This window comes from Chelon labrosus, assembly GCF_963514085.1.
Source record: "Chelon labrosus genome assembly, chromosome: 8".
Classification (NCBI taxonomy): Eukaryota; Metazoa; Chordata; class Actinopteri; order Mugiliformes; family Mugilidae; genus Chelon; species Chelon labrosus.
Genome location: NC_140358.1, coordinates 23,753,194 through 23,772,795, shown reverse-complemented (window position 1 = coordinate 23,772,795; position 19,602 = coordinate 23,753,194). Strand labels below are relative to the sequence as shown.

Here is a 19,602-nt window from a genome sequence, read left to right as displayed (position 1 = left end):
TTTCACGTTTGTAGTTGTACACAAGACCATGAAGAATGTAAAGGCTCAAAAACAACAGCTTGTCTTTAGTAATTTTAACCACAATGAAATCTTGTTTTGAGCCTAGCCAACATAAATCGGTGTGCTCCTTGGTGTATTTCACCTCCCTCTCATAATGCAGTACTTAGAGTTCCTAAACCTGTTAGGGACGGTCTCCTTAGCTGTATGGGGAAATGGTCAACGGTGGTTCTTGGAGGTGGGGGAACCCTACATATGAATAAATAAATCTAGTACAGTCCTTGCAGTGTTTTGAGGTGATTACTGGATTAGTTAAACAGCAACCTGCAGTGGGCAAGGGTGAAAGTGAAGCCTAGTAAATCTAGGAGATTATTAATTGTTAAAGGAAAGGTAGTAGATAAGAAGTTTGTTATAAATGATGAGGTGGTGCCCACAGTGCTAGAGAAGTCAGTCAAGAGTTTGGGGAGATGGTATGACGGAAGTCTCAGCAACAAGGCGCAGTTTGAAGGGTTGAGGCAGGAAATGATTCAAGGCATTTCAAGCATAGACCAGTCAGGACTCCCAGGGAAGTTAAAATGATGGTGCTTGCAATTTGATTTACTGCCCCGGCTAATGTGGCCGCTGACAGTGTATGATGTTCCTGTTTCAAAGGTAGAAAAGGAGGACGAGGAGGAAGTGGAACCCAAAAGAGGCAGTGCAGCAAGTACAGGCAGCCCTTAGGCATAGGGATATAACATGTACAGCAAGGGTGTGGAGGCCTAGGGCTGTGCACACTGAAACCTCTGTGGAGCAAGGCATCAGTAGCAGAAAGGAGAAAGATGGTAGTGGAAGCTCTCCAGAGAGGCTAGTGGAGTCCTGGTGATCTTCTCTGCAGGTGCTTGCAGTCCATGACAGTAGTGCAGTGATGCAGCTGGTCGAGATGCTCTCAACAATGCAGCTGTAGAAGTTGCTAATAACACAAATGATGGCTCTGTTCTTCCTTCCTGTTCTCTTCCGTGCAGCAGTAGGTCAGGATGCTCTCAATAACTGACCTGTAGTCGGCTAGAAAGGAGGCGCTGAGGGAGGTGAGCGCACCTTAGCTTCTGGAGGAAATATCCTTTGTTGGGCCTTGCTCACCTGGTGAGAGATGTGAATACCAAGGAACTTGGTTGGCAGACTGCTGAGTGTGCTTAGATTTTCTGAAGACCACTGGTTTTAAAATTCTACTATATATTGATTTAATATATTTAAGTTATTTGCTGTTGTGCAATTAAGTGTGTGTAGTGTGGGTTGGAGCTATAGCTCTGTTAACAAGCTTTTTAAATGATGGCAGCATGATGAGTAACTGAGAAAATGTGCATGTTATAAGGAATGACTCCCAATTTAATTGAACAGCCACACTGTAAGATATAATTAGTTGGCTTTACTCAAAAAAAATATGCAAACTTATTGCCTTAAACTAACTGAGTTAAGTTAACTTGATTAAGTAAGTACATGTAACTTATTAAATATAAGTGTGCAGTACTTGCGAGAACTTGTTTATAATGAGTTTACTATACTAAACTAAACATGGGTATTTTGAGTTCACTGCTCTTGAATTAACTTGCTTGTTATGATTGTATTTTACTTAAAATAACTAATTTACTGTAACTTTACTGTACTGAAATTAACTTGTCAATTCTGAGTCTACAGAACTTAAAATAACTTTGTTATCATCACTTAATTTGAAAGAAAAGAATACTGCGAAAAAGAATGTTATCTGCATTCAATTTATTTCAAATGTGCACAGAATTAACAGTATGCAGATTTAGTGCTCACAATTTTTGATGGATTATTTGCTGGCCACATTATCCAACATTTCACATTTCTTTTTACACATTTAACATCTGCATCACAAGAAGGCACTATTATAAATGCACTAAACAGATCTGAGTATCAATTGAACAACAGAATGAATGTCATAAGAACATTAACAGTATGCAGATTTACCCTGAATCTTAACACAGAATGTATGCTGGCCACATTATCCAACATATAACATATCTTTTTACACAACATTTTAACACCCGAATTCACAAGAGGGCACTATCTCTACCACCAGTGTAAAAGCACTGACCAGATTTGAGAATCAACTCAACAATAAAACTGTACCTAGGCAGCTCTTAAAACGTTCGAAATGCTTTTTAGTAAAAGCATCAACGCTCTCTTCTAACGTTTCTGTCATAAGCATGGTGCAATAATGAGAACAAAGGTTATTGAGTGCTACCTCACATCTGACTCCTCATTCGTTAAACAACATGTTTTTAACTGTTAGCAGTTTAGGGGGGAGGGCTTTGTTTCCCAAACCAAGCATTACACTTTGAATGAATTTGAATGTGTTTCCAACGCACTTTGGGTAATCGAGGTTCAAGGCATATGTGAGGCCAAATATGAGACAAACTGCCTGTGGCAAATCCCGAATTTTGTCCATCACAATACCTCCCTCAAGGATGATGGCTGTCGAAACGGGCTGCTCAGGATCATCTTCACTCAGGATGGTCAATACACCAACTGTGACATTGTCTATGGCTTCATCTTTCGTTGTCTCCTGCAAAGAAACAAACAATCAGCAAAACAATTTGTAGTCAGGAAGTATTTGGATGGTTAGACACTACGATCATTATAAACTATACACTAAGATCTGTGATGGAGAGACACTTTGAAAAAAATGAAAGTTACAATACAATAGCACACTCTAAATTCGAAATAAAGTGATAGATAAGACAGTAAAGGAAGGCCTACATCAATTAATACAGGCAGAAATGTGAGGGACATATACACTATATTGCCAAAAGTATTCGCTCACCTGCCTTGACTGGTATATGATCTTAAATGACATCCCATTCTTAATCCATAGGGTTTAATGTGTTGGTCCACCCTTTGCAGCTATAACAGCTTCAACTCTTCTGGGAAGGCTGTCCACAAGGTTTAGGAATGTGTTTATGGGAATTTTTGACCATTCTTTCAGAAGCGCGTTCTACCAGATTGAGGTCAAGACTCTGTGCAGGCCAGTCAAGTTCATCCACACCAATGACTCCAACATGACTGCACCAGTGCACAAAGCAAGGTCCATAAAGACATGGATGAGAGAGTTTGGTGTGGATGAATTTGAGGCAGGTGAGCGAATACTTTTGGCAATATAGTGCATCTTTGATGTCTGTATTACAAGTGGATATAATGTATTTTGTGCCCAAGTACTTACAAAACATGTCTTATAGAACCTGTTTGGGTCATCACCAAAGATCATGGGAAGCCCTTTGAGGACCACAGAGCGTCTTGCAGTTACATCTGCTGACTTATAAGAAAGAGACAGAAAACATCAATTAGAATAAAAAATTACAAGGTACAAGTCAAACAGAATGAAAATGTTGGTCTGTATCAGTGTATGTAGATGAGAGTAAGGACTCCTCAAAAACATGAAACAAATAATTTCTTACCAAGTTGTCCATTAATTCTTGAATTTTCTGTCCAGAAGCTCCTTTTTTTGACTGCAGGAGTTCAATGATACGTGGAGTGTGCTTGTCAAGAGACTCAAAGAAACTGCTTTCAAGATGTTTGTTGGCAATTCTGCTAAACTCTGCAAAAACCTAAAAAAAAAAAAAAAAAAGTAGTGAGAATACCAGGTAAGCATGCTAAAATCACACACCATACTATTTCATATAATATTGAGTAACATCAATAAATCCTCACTGTAAGAGCAAGAGTTCTTTACTTGAAAACAATATGTTAAAGCATAACATTTACAAAGACTTATATCATTGTGAATTTACAGTGACATTTATTCTTTCTTAAATTCTATTTTTATTTTGTTTATCTTATCAAACCTGCTTTCAAAAATGCAGTCAAGAGAAATCTTAAACTCCCAGGGACCATTTCATGACAAAAATAACTAACTAACCTGTCCCTCTGTGAAGAGGGCTGGCCACCGTTCCACTATGTCCTGTACAGCAGGCTCCTTTTTCACGATCTCTTGCCTGCGTAGTGAGAATGTCTGGTCCATCCTGTTTGAGATGAGAGAGCCATTGTGTTGTTTTTTCTTCATTTCTTCCACGAGGACCATTCTGGCACTTTCAAGGCCTTCTTCATTCTGTCTGTTGGGTAAATTGGGGAGATAGTTTGCTTCACCCCTCTTTGGCCGTTTGATGTTTTTGCTTGACGATTCACCCTCTGGGTTGTTTTTACTTCTTTTGCCCCCATTAACTACGACATCCTCACATCCAGCCTTTCTGAGCTTTGTTCGATAATTCCCCATCTTAAATTTAAGGCTGTTTTTCCAGCCATAGTATCCTGGCTGAGGACCAGGCTCAGTAAGGCTTGGATGCTTGCTGATGAGAGATTTGGACACACTGGTGTAATCATCATCATCAGGGTACGCTTTAAAGCTGTACATGGCCTCTGCTAGTTTTTCCAATATATCATGCTTCATATCACGTGACAGCGACATACGTGTTCCATCTTTCATAAAGGCAAGATCAGCTTGTCTCAACCTGTACGCAACATCCACCGAAAAATTAGGAACATCAAAAAATTCCGGCCATTGTCTTCTTAATGGAGTTTCAGTGGGAGGCAGTATATCCGTATCTGTTGAGCTGCAGTCAGTATCAGATGACGTGACAGGCAATGTCACAGGTGATAACTCTAGAGTCACCAAGGGAATGACTTTTAGTGTCGCTTTTTCAGGCAAATCAGTGATGTGTGTCAAATTGCAGAGGGCATTATCAAAGTCTTTGTCTTCATATTGCAATATAAAATCATACTGCAGGGAGAGTTTCTCCTTCATACGTGCTTTTAACTCCTCAATAGAATTGGGCCTCTCATTTAGAACCAGCTTCCTGATATCGTCATCATTGACGACCACTCTCATCAAAAGTCGCTGTATTTCCATGATGACTTCTCAACCTGAAAAGGAAGGACATTTGTATTAGATTTCAAGACTTCAGTATTTACAATACTCAGCACAGTATGTATCGTTTCAGGGTAATGAGCTGTCTGCCTCTAATCTTGTAAAGGGATAGAGGGAAAACATCGTTCAGTTCAGACAACCGTGTGACAGAGAAGGTGGACAAGTGACTGAGCTCATATGCTCTTAGATGCTCATCATACCATGAGGCCAGAAGTTTGCAGACAAAAACGATGTCATTATTGATCACTACAATCTTTGATATTTGTCTGAAATCTGGTAGGCCAGAGCAAGATCCCACTGAAATGACCATGTCAGCACTGTACTTGATGCCATCGATGAAGACAGAGGGTGCTGCCAAGACTGTCTGGCTCTGCTGACCATTTCTGTGATGAAGTTCTGTGAAAAAGTTTTGCACATTTTCAGGAAATGAAGCAACCATCACAGACTGGACTTTGTTGATTTCAACAGATGGCTTGAAGAATGAGTTAGTATCTAAATGAAATGCTATCATTTTCTGGTGTCGGACAGATAATGTAAGTGAAATGTTTTTGAAATTGCGAGTGTGACGGAGAACATCTTTGAAAAACTTGTGTTTCCCTTCGAAGCGCATTGTCCATACGTCAGATAATGGACCAAATTTTTTAATCAGTTGAGGATAATGCTCGATGTAGTGGTGCTTTGGGCGCAATTTCTCGTTTGGGAACACTTTCTGAAATAAATCTCTATGCTCTGCAATCTTGCAGTCAAAAAAGTACAGAGACTCCTCTGTGAAGCTTGCAGACACTGAGATTTCCACTACATCTTTTAGGTTCATCAAAACTTCCCAAGTTTCATCCCCCTCAGGGATGTGATGACCAATCATCAGTGGCAGAAGTCTGAGAAGTGCCCAATTCTCATGTGCATTTCCTCCAATTGTTGCCATGGTGGAAAAGGTTTTTCTGACAAGCTGAGGTTGGTTTGTTTTGTCTGAAAATGTATATGGAAACTGCTTAATGGCCTGATTAAGTGTTTCAAGAGAGAAGTATCCATTTGATATCAGTACCTTCAAGCACAAGGCTAATTCACCTGGAACAATGCCTTCGAGAAGATCATGCATAAGGTCAGGTGGGTACCCATCAACGACATGAAAGTGTTCCAAGCTATCAGTTAGAGGGCAGCTTCTTTTCACACCAAACTGTGGGGCCAAAGAAGGATCCTGTTGTACGTTCTTGACCTGTTGGTCATGATTTTCCTCTGTTCTTGGTAGGAATGAGCCTGTTCTCACTTCCTTGTGTTGGATTTCCTCTCGTTTTGCCATACAGAATCGACACATCTGGCTAACGGTGAAGCTTTCGAAAAACCCTCCAAGGGAATGAGCAGCCAAATTATCTGCGGCAACAAATAATACAGTGCCTTTTACACTGGCCCCTAGCTGTTCAACATATACACCATGTTGCTCAAGAGAAACCAGGTCTTGAATGAGAGGGCGAAGAGTTTCCCCATAACCATAGCCCTTGATGTTACTGGCCTTGCAGAGCAGGGCAAGCTGAATGCAATGGAGACTGGAACGATACTTTGAGTGCAGATTACCAAGTACCCAGTAGATTGCACATAACTTGTGTTTGTTTCTGGAAGTTCCCAAAGGGTTTGCCACCTCAAAATCATCGATGTACAAGAAAAGAACAATCCTAAATCCTTGCTCTTTCAAGAGAGAGTTACTTTTAAAGCAGGAACCATCCCTATGAGATTTGTATCTCTGTGTCAGGTTTGTCTCAGGTGACATGGCCTTATCCAAAATGTCTTTATTTGCTAGCAATGTCTGCAACATTTGTAGTATCGGGACATACACAACTGTCTGCTTGTCATTTTTCAGCACAAACTCAATTGGCATTACCACAGAGAATTTGTTTAAAATGTATGTTTTTCGTTTGCTTGCAGTTGACAACGATCCTCCAGGAGAAGTGAATCTCAGGAATGCATTACTCTTAGTAACTTCTTTCACTATTTCACCCACTAAAGAGTCATTAGGCTGATCAAGTATTCTTTGAAGTGAGGTATGTAACAATGGCTGTGACAGTAAATTAATTTGATTGATCTGTTCTATAACTTCTTGCAGGGAAGTCTCTGAAATGTTAAGAACTGAGGACATTTTCAGAAATAGCGCAGCCAAATTATGTTCCAACTGACTCTCCAGTTCTTGTACATCTTTGTTCTCCACGACTTCAAAGTCAAAATCATCAGCTACAGAGACATCATCCTCTGTTTGAATGTTCAGATTAGGAGGACATTCTTCAGGTAAATTCCCTGAATGAATTTCAGATTTGAATGACATTGTACTGTGTACTGGATGCTCTTTGGATTTATGTGCATTAAATGTGGAATAATTGCTGCTCTGAAAGTTACACCCTTGATATGGACAACTAACCTTTTGTTTCAGTTTCAAATGCCCACGTAAATGGGTGAAAAAGTTTGAATCAGTGCCAGGCTCAACAAAGTCACACAGCTGACAGTGGAATGCTGTTTCACTCCTTTTGCCTGGATCTTTTTGACTGTGCCAGGTAGATAAATGCACCTTAAGTGCATTAAAAGACTTAAACGTGCATATGCATTCCTTATGTGGGCAAGGAAGTTGTGCAATCCGTGTATGGGACCCATGTTTTAAGCGGTAATGCTTAAGTAACTGGCCTCTCTTTTCAGCATAAAATGTGCACCACTTACACGTCCACTGCATTTGAAGGTTTTATCTGGTTCTGAAGGGTCCTGATTGATAAATCTGAAATGAAGAAAATTAGAAAATGATTAGAACATGTAACTGTAGCCTGAGAAATAAACAGAGAGAGAGAGAGAAAATTTTGAGAATCCTCACCTGGATCAAGCTGAGCCAGTAGACGAAGCAATACTCCAGATGTGTCCACTGCAGGGGAACTGAAGGCCAGGCTGGGGTTCAAAACAGTTCCTGAAATACTCCCACCTTCAGAAAAGGAGGGAAACAGCAGAGTCAGCGTCAGGACCGAGCACAGAGAGATAGTGAGTGTGTTTGGTGAGATGATTATTTATCCATAAGTGCAATCATTGTATTATTTGGGACACAAAATAGGTACTATGGCTTCCATTAGATTTATTTCAATTGCTTTCCTTTTTATGATCATAAAATTTACAAAAATGCAATGAGATATTAATTACTGCACAAGAAGAATCATGAGAAAATACCTTTTACTGCTGAGATTGTGCAATGTGTGGACTCCTCATTAGTTTGAGCCTGTGTTAGATACAGTTAAAAAGAATAAAACAATTCAACTGTTAATATTTAAGCATGCACAGTATTGCCAGCCATCTCCAGTATGACCAGACTTTACAACAAAACGTTAAAACTTTTTGCAGATGCTCCCGTTGCATAGATTGCAGATGGCTTGTGTTATATCCGTCTCATTTACTCCGAAGAAGATCCATAGCACCGACATGTTTGTTTGTATCCGACATCTAATGATTCAAGATTCAAAAAATGTTATTGTCCGTCACAGTGACAGGGCTTAAAACGTAAATGCCACAGAGACATAAAAAACACATTTAAACGAATGTGTCTATTTTGTTCTGCGTGTTTATTTAAAGCAAACCAAAAACGTTTGTAACGTTTTAACGTTTTCTATGTAAGGGAGCATCTGCAAAAAGTTTCAACACGACAATGACCTGATAATACCTGATACATTGACCGGATAATTAAGAAATTACGTCAATCTGAAATTGCATATTGCCGATCAGCTCGGCGGAAATCATACAAAATATGCATATTGTGGTCAGCTCTACTTCTCGCTTCCGACGGCCTGAGTCCGACACGCCGACTCCGCTGAGCGCGCGCGCACACACACGCGCCGCATGTAGGGGCCGCGGATGAGTTTCTCTCACTTGTGAAAGTCAGCGATGATCAGAGTAATTTGTGGTTATTATCAGTAGAAGCAGAGCGAATCACAACTTTAATACGTGCGGTTCAGTTTGACATAATTGTAAGTCCGTTAGAAAAACATTTATTTTTATTAAAATCGAAAAATAATATTTATAGCCTATAGGTATAAAAATACTAGTCATTAAAGTAGCCGGCTGGAGTTAATTGTGTAGTCGGCTATATGGCCAGCAGCCGGCGCTTGTGGAAACTCTGCCGTCGTCGTGGGTTGCGAGTATGTCCTGCATCTCCAAGCTAACTTTTAAGAAAATAACTCCCTTCCCCCTCCCCCACCCCCAGCGCTAGACTTGGTAACGTTAGCACTGCTACACAAACGCGGCCTGTAACCCCTAATCTCTTGTTTATGACGGATAAGACTACACAGAGACACACGTCGTAACATCGTATATGATAGATAATGTTATCAATCGCTCTATCGATTGTTTTCTCGCCGGTTTCATCGAAAACAAATGCATTGGCCGAGAGGACGGTTAGCGAAACAGCAGAAAAGCGAACAGACTTGCATAGTTCCCCTTTTAGTCAAGCATGGACTCACCAAATCAACGTTCCCAGCAGCAGCAGAATGATGAAACCGAAAATTGAGATGATGGCGGTTGCTAGCGTGTTGAAGTCCAACGACATACCGCGCGGCGCGCCAAGGGCCAGGTGGTTGATGACCTGTGCAGTCAGTGCGCATGTGCAAACGTTGAAACGTTTGGGGGAGGGGAGGGCGCAGTGGCAGATTGTGGCACTGCCAGCCCTGCTCGCTTACTGACAGACTTCTGTTTAGATCCACAGTTTTGAATTGCTTAATTTACGATAAAACTACATATTATATGATATTTGTTTGTTGTAAACAATACAACTGTGGCAATAATGTTATATATAAGCAAGAAAAGAAATGAAGTAACAAAATTAGAGGAGCATTTTCCTCTGAAGTGTAAGGCAGTAGAAATAGGAAGTAATTTAACAAGAAAAAATACTTGAAGTGCCAACACCTCTAATATGTAGGGAGTTTAAGTATAAGATGAATACTAAATGCACATAGTTACATGTAACTAAGTACATTTACTCTTGAAAAGGCACAAGTTCCCAGGACTTGGTTTTTCTAAATGAATTCAACTTGAGCGTACTGAGTTTGGAAGGTTTTTCATCCCCAATGTACAAGTAACTTATTCAAAATGAGTGTTAACAACATGTTGATAAAAACTGAGTTAGGTAGACTTAATACCTTTTATTAAAGCCAATGTTTAGATTTACAGTGCATGCTTTGTTTTACACTCATTAATTCACAAATGGCAGCAGTGAAAATGATCACTACAAAATGTGTCATTGATGACTATAGGGGTTAAAATATACGTGCTCCATGCTGAGCAAATAAGACTGCATTTCAACTAGCAGTAGGTGCACCACATTTTTACTTATACTTATAAATGTTAATATGCATTTCTGTGACGATAGGGAGAACCCTGCAAGCTGAAATGCATCCAATTAAATATAAGCTGGTTTCATATGTCCACCCAAGACATGCACACACGCTTCCTCTCAAACTAAAAATGTATGCTGTTCCACCATCTGTAGGCAGTCTAACGAATGTATAAATCAATATAGAGGCGAGTCTCCCAACTGCAGGTTCAGTAACGTGTATTTTCAAGCCTTGACACAGACTGATTTCTCTGTACATTCCATTTAAGTCGAGCTCCGTATTGACACGTTGATTAAATTTGCACATTAGAATGGCATATGAGATCAGACAGAGGTCCTGTTCAATTAGGCCATACATGAGGCTTAAAGTATAGAACGTGACATGCCAGTAAGCGTTGGTAAATATTTAATTGAACACGACAAATAACGTACACACGTTGTTTGAGAGATGGAAAATGTTCTGGGCTGGCTGGGGGGGGGGGGGGGGTACACAATATCTTATGTTGCATAGTGCACTCAGTCTCTAACAGCTGCCTGCTTCCATCAAGGGGTCAGAGGAGAGACGGACATTATGGAGGTGAAATAATTATCATGGAAATGCATAGATGGAAACTTAGGGAGTGAATATATCCTGAACAGGGCCCATGGCTGTCGGCTCTCGCTACCTCTAGCAAGCCTGCATCTGAATGGATTCCCAATACGCTACTACTTCACACAGGAAGCCCCTCCTACAGAGATTCATATAAAGTTTAGTCAATTCCCCAGTACATTTAATGATACAGTATTAAGGTTAACGCTGGTATCCAAGGAAATGCTGACGTTTTTATAATTCATGTATTCAAAATTTGAACTTCACTTGGAGAGCTATAAGTAGTAAATATTATGTGCCGATGCGCGTGCACGTGAAAATGCGCGTGCGTGCGTTACGCGCAAAAGTTTTAACCCCCTTCTGACCGCGGTAGCGGTAGTGTGAACTACTAGTTTGAAGGGAAATTAAAGAAAAATAAACGTAATTAAATAAAAGTAAAGAAAATAAAAGTAATTAAAGAATTAAAATAAAAGAATTAAAATAAAAAAGAAAAAAAATAAATTAAAGAAAGTAATCCGTGTGCGCTGGTGTTACGCGCAAAAGTTTGACCCCCTCTGACCACCGCACCCCCCTCCTTTCCCCTCGGGGTAGCGCTCGTGTGAACTACTAGTTTGAAGGGAAATTAAATAAAAGTAAACGTAATTAAAGAATTAAAATTCGTAATTAAAGAAAGTAAATTAAAGAATGAAAGTAAAATTAAATAATTAAAATGTACTTCCCCCGCATGTGCGCACCCGCCCCTTCATGCTCCTCCTCCCCAATCCCCGCCTCCCGAGTTGTTTAATTGCTGGCGAGCCACTGAGCGTAGAGTCCTATGGCACCTCCCAGTGGGTGTATTTAAGATATAAGAGGCGGAATACGTTCACTCTTTCCGACAGAGCCGTTTAAAAGCATCCGCCTTTGAGGGACATCTAGCGACCATGGCAGCCTCCGATCGTATCGTTCTCGCCAGTATGGATCCGTCCTTAGGTATGTCTGACTCTAGTGTGACGCCCTGTGTGGACATGGACGGACCCCGTGGAAAAAAAAAAACAGGCGTGTAGAGAGCGAGCTTGTTCCCGAGTTTGAGAGAATTATCACGGGCGTGAATGGGTACGTGTATAATGTAGTATACGGTGATGGAAAGGTTAGGATATGTATGTACACTAGTCCGTTTTATCCTTGGGGTGTGGGTGAATCACACACTATGTCTATTGACGACTGGGTGGTGTTTCGCACTGTGATTTGTCCCGAATTGAACTGTTCTGGTTTCCCGTCTCCGATGTATGAGGCGCAGTGGATCAGTCATACGGGTCCTGAAATGTATCGGGTTGAGGCAAATCGGCTAGATCGGCCTGCGTCCGAGTACATTTTTATCACTGTTTGTGCGGATAGAGAGTGCAATAGCTGCCAGAGGTCTCGATGATTGGCTAATGCATCCTTATCCTCTCACTTTCGACGAACACATGTCGTGGTTTGCAAACTTGTTTGCGATTCAGTGGTGCGACTGGCCAGCTCTGCAGCATGTGTTTAGCGAGGTTGACCAAGTCATCAAAAATGACCAGATCAACCTTACTTTTAGGCGTATTAGAAAACGCCTTGTTTTTGACGATTTGGCGTGTGGTTCAGTGGACCCTCTCGTGTCTTGGACGCCGGGGTACACCCTCTTCTGATTGGTGGGTAGTGTGTGTGTGCGTGCGTAACTAGAAGAAATAATAATATTAATAATAATATTAAATGTTTAACCGTTATTATATATATTTCACAGACGATAGCGGCTACATCACGATGCATTCATCCCCTGAATCTTCATCATCCCCTCCATCATCACCTTCCCTCATAGACGTGAAAGCGTCACCGCCTCGCTCATCTGCGGGGGGTCCGACCCCGTGCGTTTCTCCGATCCCTGTTGACGGAGTGCCTGAAAACTGGTCTGACGATGAGGCATCGGTCCATCCCCAGGAGGGCCTCTCTAAAAAGTTTGTGGAGTGCATTAAAATGGCCATCGTCCATTTACTGAACGACGTGCTGCACAAATATTGGACTGAGCAATGCATCGGATGTCGGATCAATCACCCCAGTCAGAGGCAGCACGAGCGTATGCTGGAAATCCCCGGATACTATTTCTGCAGCCATTACGACAACCTCGTAAAGAGGGTCTGGACTGACCGCTTCCTGCCTGCCGTGGACCGCTACCTCCGTGCAAACGGAATCTTCGGAGAGGAGGCCCGAATCCGAGGAGCTGCAGAGACAATTTTGCAAGAGCTGAAAGAGGCCGACGACATTCTTGAGAAAATCACCCAAACCTATGATGAGCTGGTGGATGACGAGTTTATCAAAGTGGCTCATTTACGCATGCTGTCACAGGCCTGGAGCAACGAGTGATCAGAGCGAAAAAACAAAACAAATCAGTTTTGTATTATCTACACAAGTGTTTTATAAATACTTTTATAACAAACTGTTTTTGTAATAGAGTGTATGTGTGTGTGTTTGTATTATCTACTTTTTTTTTTTTTAGTAATAGCGTGTGTGAAATGTAATAAAAAGTGTATTCCAAAGACAGTTGAATCATTTGTATCTATGGTCGTATCATGGAAGGTACTCTGCATAAGCTTTATTATGATCTGGCTAACCCCGGCAGTCTGGGGGGTGTAAATAAGCTTCGCAGCGCCGTGAAGAAGTCTACCGGGGTGGCGCCTTCTTTATCTGATGTAAAGAGTTTTCTTTTGAAGCAGGATGCGTATACGCTCCATGCCAAAGCCGCTAAACATTTCCCCCGGAACAGAGTTCTAGTTAGCGGTATTGACAAACAATTCCAGGCCGATTTGGTTGATATGAGTGAATACTCTGCCGACAATGATAATGTGAGATACTTGCTGATGTGTATCGATGTGTTTTCTAAATATGCATGGGTGAGATGTCTTCAGACCAAGTCCGGAGCTTCTGTCACACAGGCCTTTAAGGACATTCTGAGCGAGGGCCGTGTTCCGGTGAAACTTCAAACGGATGCAGGAACAGAGTTTTGCAATAAGCATTTCCAGAATCTCTTGGCCGAGTAAAAAATCACGCATTTCTCCACGTCTAACGAGACCAAAGCGAGTGTGGTAGAATGCTTTAACAGAACCTTCAAGACCCGGATGTGGCGGTATTTAACGTCTGTAAATTCGCGCCGATATATCGGTGTTGTCCAGGAGCTTATGGATGCTTACAACAAATCGTTTCACAGCTCGATCAAGATGGCACCTGCGCAGGTAAACAAGGGAAATGAGAGGACTGTCTTTGAGACGTTATTCAAAGGGAAAGGTCGGAAGACGGCGGTTTTTAAATTTAAAGAGGGGGACACAGTGAGAATATCAAAATGGCGCGGAGTCTTTAGAAAGGGTTATGAACAAAGCTACACAGACGAGTTTTTCACCATCAAGGAGCGGGTAGCCAGAGACCCTCCCGTGTACAGACTAGTTGATTTGGCGGGCGAGGCGGTGAAAGGGACATTTTACGAGCCAGAGATGCAGCGAGTCATCGTCGATAAGAACAAGATTTTTAAAGTGGAAAAAAGAAAATCGGGGCGTAAAAAGCTAGTCCTGGTGAAGTGGCTGGGATGGCCTGACAAGTTTAACTCGTGGGTTTCAGAGAAGGACTTGGAATAAAAGCTACGCACACGCGGTCTGTAAATTCACTTTAGAAACGACGCGAGTGAAAGATGAACAAGAAAAACGGATTCTATGTGACGCTGCCCAGTAATGCATCATCCCACGTTTACCCCAATAACAAAATATGGCGGTACAGGACAAAACTGGTGAGGCCTATAGTTTTGGAGGAGCCTTATGAAGTGGGGGTAATAGAGCTCCAGTACCCACGGATATGGACAAGTTTTCCCGAGTCTGACGCCAAAGTGTCCGTGTACGACTCTAAATCAAAGCAGACGGTATCTGTGGACTTGGCTGTCGGTTTTTACGATTCTGTACCGAGGGTCTTGAAAGAATTCAATTCAAAATGCATCTATCACCAGGTCACGACCCGCATAAACTTGCAGTACAACAACATTACTAACCGTGTTTATGTAAGCGGGGCGGAAGGAACAACTTTAACGTTCAAAGGGCGGCTAGGTGAAATACTTGGATTTGACCCCGGGGTACCATTTGAGATCCCGAGCACGACCGTCTTTAAAAAACAAACGGCGGCACCGCACCCTGCAGACATTCACGGAGGAAGATATAATATATTTATTTACAGCGACATTGTGGATTATCAGCTGGTGGGTGACAGCTATGTGCCTCTCCTGCGCTGTATAAATGTCTCTGACGAGACACGTCACATGCCCACTCTGCTTTTCGACAAGCCACACTACACATCTCTCTCAAAATCTGTGGTGGACGACATTGAGATATCCCTGAGAAACGACCAAAACCAACACATACCCTTCATATACGGAAAAGTGGTGGTGAAACTACACTTCAGACCCGTGAAGCAGTATTTTTAAAAAAGAAGCACAAAATGCTGCGCACACCGTACCAACGCGATGACGCCAGGTATATGGCCTACTATATGAACCAGGCCGGGGGAGAGTTGCCGGGGTTTATCGGAGCCAGCACGCAGTACGGTAACGGACTGGGAGGCATATTTCGCAGCCTGTTTAGAATGGCAGTTCCGCTGTTTAAAAGAGGTTTCAGTATAGCCAAGCCTCATTTGAAAACGGCTGTGGCGAACATCGCCGGAGACGTGGTGTCAAATATCGCGAGATCCGCCGTGGTTGGCAAACAGGAGGGAAGCGGCGTGGTCGTGTATACGAGGAGACCCAGAAAAGGGCCGCCGTGCAGACAAGCGCGTAAAACACACCTCTCTAAAAAACGTAAAAAGCCCGCTAAAACGCCCAAAGGAGCCAGAAAGAAGAAGGTCGTCAAAGGAAGCAGATCGGGCATCAAGCGCTCTTTGTTGAAAGACATATTCTAAGGCTGAGCAACCATGGCCCTCATACACAACCATTCCAGCGAGTGTGCAAAAACCGAGTTTGCCATACCGTTCACACAGACATCGATTGAAAAGTCCACATTTGTTGAAATACCCCCGGTTTCGGCGATAACTGAGACGGGGCCTCTAGAGTTTTACATTTCGGCCAGCGGCGAGGACTACCTGGATCTGAACGACAGCTATCTGTTTGCAAGAGTCCGAATCACCAATGCAGACGGGTCGAACCTGGCGAACGACGCCGACGTGGGCTTCGTCAACTACCCGGGGTGCACTCTATTCTCGCAGGTTGACATAATGGTGGGGGACAGGCTCATTACACAATCCTCCAACACATACCCCTACCGTGGCATAATTGAATGTCTGATCAACTACGGAAAGGACACGCTGCACACACAGTTCAGCACGGGTCTGTTTTGCAAAGATACAAGCAGGCACATGGACAGTGCGTCCATAGAGGGAAACAATGCGGGGCTGGTGGCTAGAGGCAGATTCACGGGAAACAGCAGAATTGTGGAGCTGATTGCTCCGATCCACGCCGACTTGTTTTTTCAAGAGAAACTATTGCTCAACGGAGTGGACATGTCCCTGAAATTCATGCGGTCCAAAGATGAATTTTCCCTGATGACTACGGCAAACGCCCAATACCGCGTGAAGATTATGTCGGCCAGTCTGTTTGTTAAAAAAGTCAGTCGCCCCCACGGTCAGGCTGGCGCACAGCAGAGCCCTGCAGCACACAAATGCTAAATACTCTATAGACAGAGTGGCCTTAAAAACATTCTCCATCCCGGCTGGGACAAGAGTTTGCAACCAGGAAAACCTGTACATTGGGCAGATTCCTAAATTTGTCATAGTGGGGTTTGTTGATAACGAGGGCTACACGGGGAGTTATACGCGCAACCCGTTTAACTTTGAAAACTACGACACCGAATTCATCAGCCTGTACGCGGAGGGGCAGTCCTATCCGGGCAAGCCGTTTCAGCCGCTCTTTCAGAGAGGCCAGTACACCAGAGAGTATTATCAGCTGATACAGACAACCGGCAGGCATTTGAAAGACAGATCGCTGGCCATAACCCGCGAGGACTTTGGGAGCGGATACACGTTGTTCTGCTTCAACCTGGAGCCTGACGAGGGCTGCTCGGGGAACGTGTCTCTGATCAAAACAGGCAACGTCAGACTGGAAGTCCGGTTCAGAACACCCCTGCAGCGCACCGTTAATCTGATATGTTATTCTGTTTTTGACTCTGTTTTTTTTAGTAGTAGTCCAGGAGCACCTGTCTTCTGTTTGAGATTTCAATAACTAACACTATGAATACTATAGAACTGACTAGTGTGCTAAAGAGAAAAATCATCAAGGGCACAAATTTTCTGGGGGTCTTGGCATGCGATGAACTTCCGCAGCAGTGCGTCGCTAAATATCCGGCTATGGCGATTGTGAACAGACCCGTCTTTCTTACCTGGGGAACACTGGGTGGCCGTTTACATCACCGAGCACAAACGCGGGTGTTTCTTTGACAGTTTTGGCAACCCACCAGAGTTTGAATCTTTTCCCCGGGAGATTGCTGATTTCCTGTGGAAAAACTGCACAAATGTATCTTTCTCTGCAAGACAGGTCCAGAGTCATCTAACCACTACCTGCGGTCAACACTGTGTGTTTTTTCTGTGTCAAATACAAAAACGTGTGCCCTTTACAAGGGTGCTTAAAATGTACGGGGGTAATCTTCAGTGTAATGATGCCATGGTTTGCAGTTTTGTAAACAAAATACACCCTGTTGCTGTGTGTCGTGATTACGAATATTCATGCGTACAATGCGGATATTGATGATTTAAGAAAAATAAAGAAAGAGAACATGATTTACTGTTTCAAGCGTATTTTTTATTTTTTATTCACACAATCAAGAAAAAATACATTCAATAGTCATGGAGAGAAGATAAAAATATAAAAAATACATTCACACATCAAGAAAAATACATTCAATAGTCATAGAGAGAAGATAAAAATATAAAAAAATACATTCACACATCATGAAAAATACATTCAATAGTCATGGCGAGGAGATAAAATAATAATAATAAAACAAACAAAAAAAAAAAACACCAGGTATGTCTAAAAGTCTAGCCACGAGGCCACATCTGTCCTAAGAGACCGCCTCTGCTTAGGAGTACCACGTCGTGGGGTTTTAAACAATGGGGCTTTCCTGCCAGAATATGAATACTCATCCCCTGTACCGGTGGCCGCGTCACTACCCCCTATATATCCAGCCATAGTTTTGCGTACTTGTGTGTTGGGGACTGCAGAGAGTGGGATGTTCAAGACCTACGGGGTGGTCATTGTTTTTAAAAACACTCTCACACTTGAAGAGTCTGAAACATTGTGGACGGCTGTGACACTTTTTACCAGATCATACAAGTGAGAGCCTCTGATCGGCCTTTTGTTAATGATACGAAATCACGTCTGAGGCCCTAGTCAACGCGGACAAGAGGTGCTCCGCGTTTCTCCTGCTTCTTTTTGGCATGTGTTTCAAAACCTCCTCCACCACCATCAGATCACCTTCACCAACATCATCAGCATCAACAACAACAACGAGCTGTCGGGAGGCTGGCTCGCAGTGCCCACAGCACCCCCTTTCAGAGGCCGGCAGCGATAGCGTCAGCACACCCTTCTCACGCTCGTCCTGCCTCACCAGTGACGGGTATCTTTGGAGGATGTTGGCATATTTTTTGGCTTTCTCATACATGTCCGTATCAGGCTGCTGTAACAACTCGACCATGGCTTTGTCCAACTCGTTCTGTGCCGCTTGTCTAATTGTACTCGCATTCGGCTGCTGCTTCAACATGTCAAGCTGCTGCTGGGGGGACCAAAAACATTTTTTGCGTATGCTCCATTTTCACCTGCGGGTAATGAGACTGGCAATGAACGGAATGGCCCGCTCCTAATAACGGCAGCAGGAATCCACCAGATTGGTTGATGGCCTTCCTCTTCCTCAAAATCTTAATTCTCTTGCTAGCAACCAGTCTGACTACTGACTTTGTCTTTTTAAGTTGCTTGTATTGCCGCTCAGTCAGTGGAATGTTACCGCTCAACACATTGAGGGAGATTTCACACAAAGAGTTGATAAAGTCTGCGCCGGCGTTACCAACAATAACCTTACGCATCCGTGGCGTTGATTTATATAACATCTCCAACAGAGCCAGATTTCTTTGCACGCGTGACGACATGCTTATGCCTTTAGCTTTTTGGGGATGTACACAACCGGTTGGTCCGACAGCAAATCGGTTCTGAGTCTCAAATAGTCAGGGGTCTTGGCTTTATAATCTATGAGGAGATACCCGTAGGGGGCGGCGGTGGCGTCATTAAACGCCTCCAGAAAATACTTGGCATTACCCGGAAACATTTGTCTGCCCAAAAGTGTAATTTGATACTTGTCTCTGGGGTTTTTAAACAAAACGAGGTAGTTGGTGTTCAGGCTGATGGTCCGACTGGACTTGCCTTGAATGAACAAATTCTGAACCAGGTAAAGACATATTTTGAACTTCTGTTCACCACAGGAATCTGAGCTAAGTTATTGCCAGCGTCGTTCATCAAATCGTCGATAATGAGCAAATTGTTTTTTGTCGGGAGGCAAAAGCACGTCGTCGCACAGGGACTCTGGCAGACTGTTCACAAAGTTGATGTCTCTTAGCTGAAGGAGTTGGTTATACAAAGGTTGCCAGCAGGAGTAGATGTAAACAACGTTATCCACATTGTGTGATATAAGCCTCGATACATTTTCGATAACATTCTTGACAAAAAAAGTCTTCCCGCAGTTT

The 19,602-nt window shown here is 42.7% G+C and overlaps 2 protein-coding genes across 2 annotated transcripts; one reads left to right on the top strand and one right to left on the bottom strand.

Annotated features, from left to right (window-relative positions):
* Positions 1 to 1,542: 1,542 nt before the first annotated feature.
* On the bottom strand, positions 1,543 to 9,058 carry LOC311491495 (uncharacterized protein). Its single transcript, XM_084549428.1, has 7 exons — positions 8,108 to 9,058; positions 7,764 to 7,868; positions 7,616 to 7,670; positions 3,914 to 4,914; positions 3,453 to 3,602; positions 3,218 to 3,310; positions 1,543 to 2,563 (listed from the first exon to the last, which is right to left on the bottom strand). The coding sequence occupies exons 4-7, from the start codon at positions 4,898 to 4,900 to the stop codon at positions 2,258 to 2,260; spliced, it is 1,536 nt and encodes a 511-aa protein (XP_084405554.1). The 5' UTR covers positions 4,901 to 4,914; positions 7,616 to 7,670; positions 7,764 to 7,868; positions 8,108 to 9,058; the 3' UTR covers positions 1,543 to 2,257.
* Positions 9,059 to 15,789: 6,731 nt separating this feature from the next.
* On the top strand, positions 15,790 to 18,440 carry LOC311491851 (uncharacterized protein F54H12.2-like; the record flags this gene model as incomplete). Its single annotated transcript, XM_084549889.1, has 3 exons — positions 15,790 to 16,495; positions 16,647 to 16,963; positions 18,339 to 18,440. 3 exons carry the CDS (start codon positions 15,790 to 15,792, stop codon positions 18,438 to 18,440), a joined length of 1,125 nt encoding a protein of 374 aa, XP_084406015.1.
* Positions 18,441 to 19,602: the final 1,162 nt, after the last annotated feature.

Bases quoted from the DNA above. Each gene is read 5' to 3' on its own strand.
- LOC311491495 (XM_084549428.1), bottom strand. From the start codon at position 4,900: ATGGAAATACAGCGACTTTTGATGAGAGTGGTCGTCAATGATGACGAT. The intron at 3,603-3,913 runs GTTAGTTAGTTA...TTTTTTTTTTAG, and splicing joins CCCTCTTCACAGAGGGACAG to GTTTTTGCAGAGTTTAGCAG. The intron at 3,311-3,452 runs GTAAGAAATTAT...CTTTCTTATAAG, and splicing joins AAGAATTAATGGACAACTTG to TCAGCAGATGTAACTGCAAG.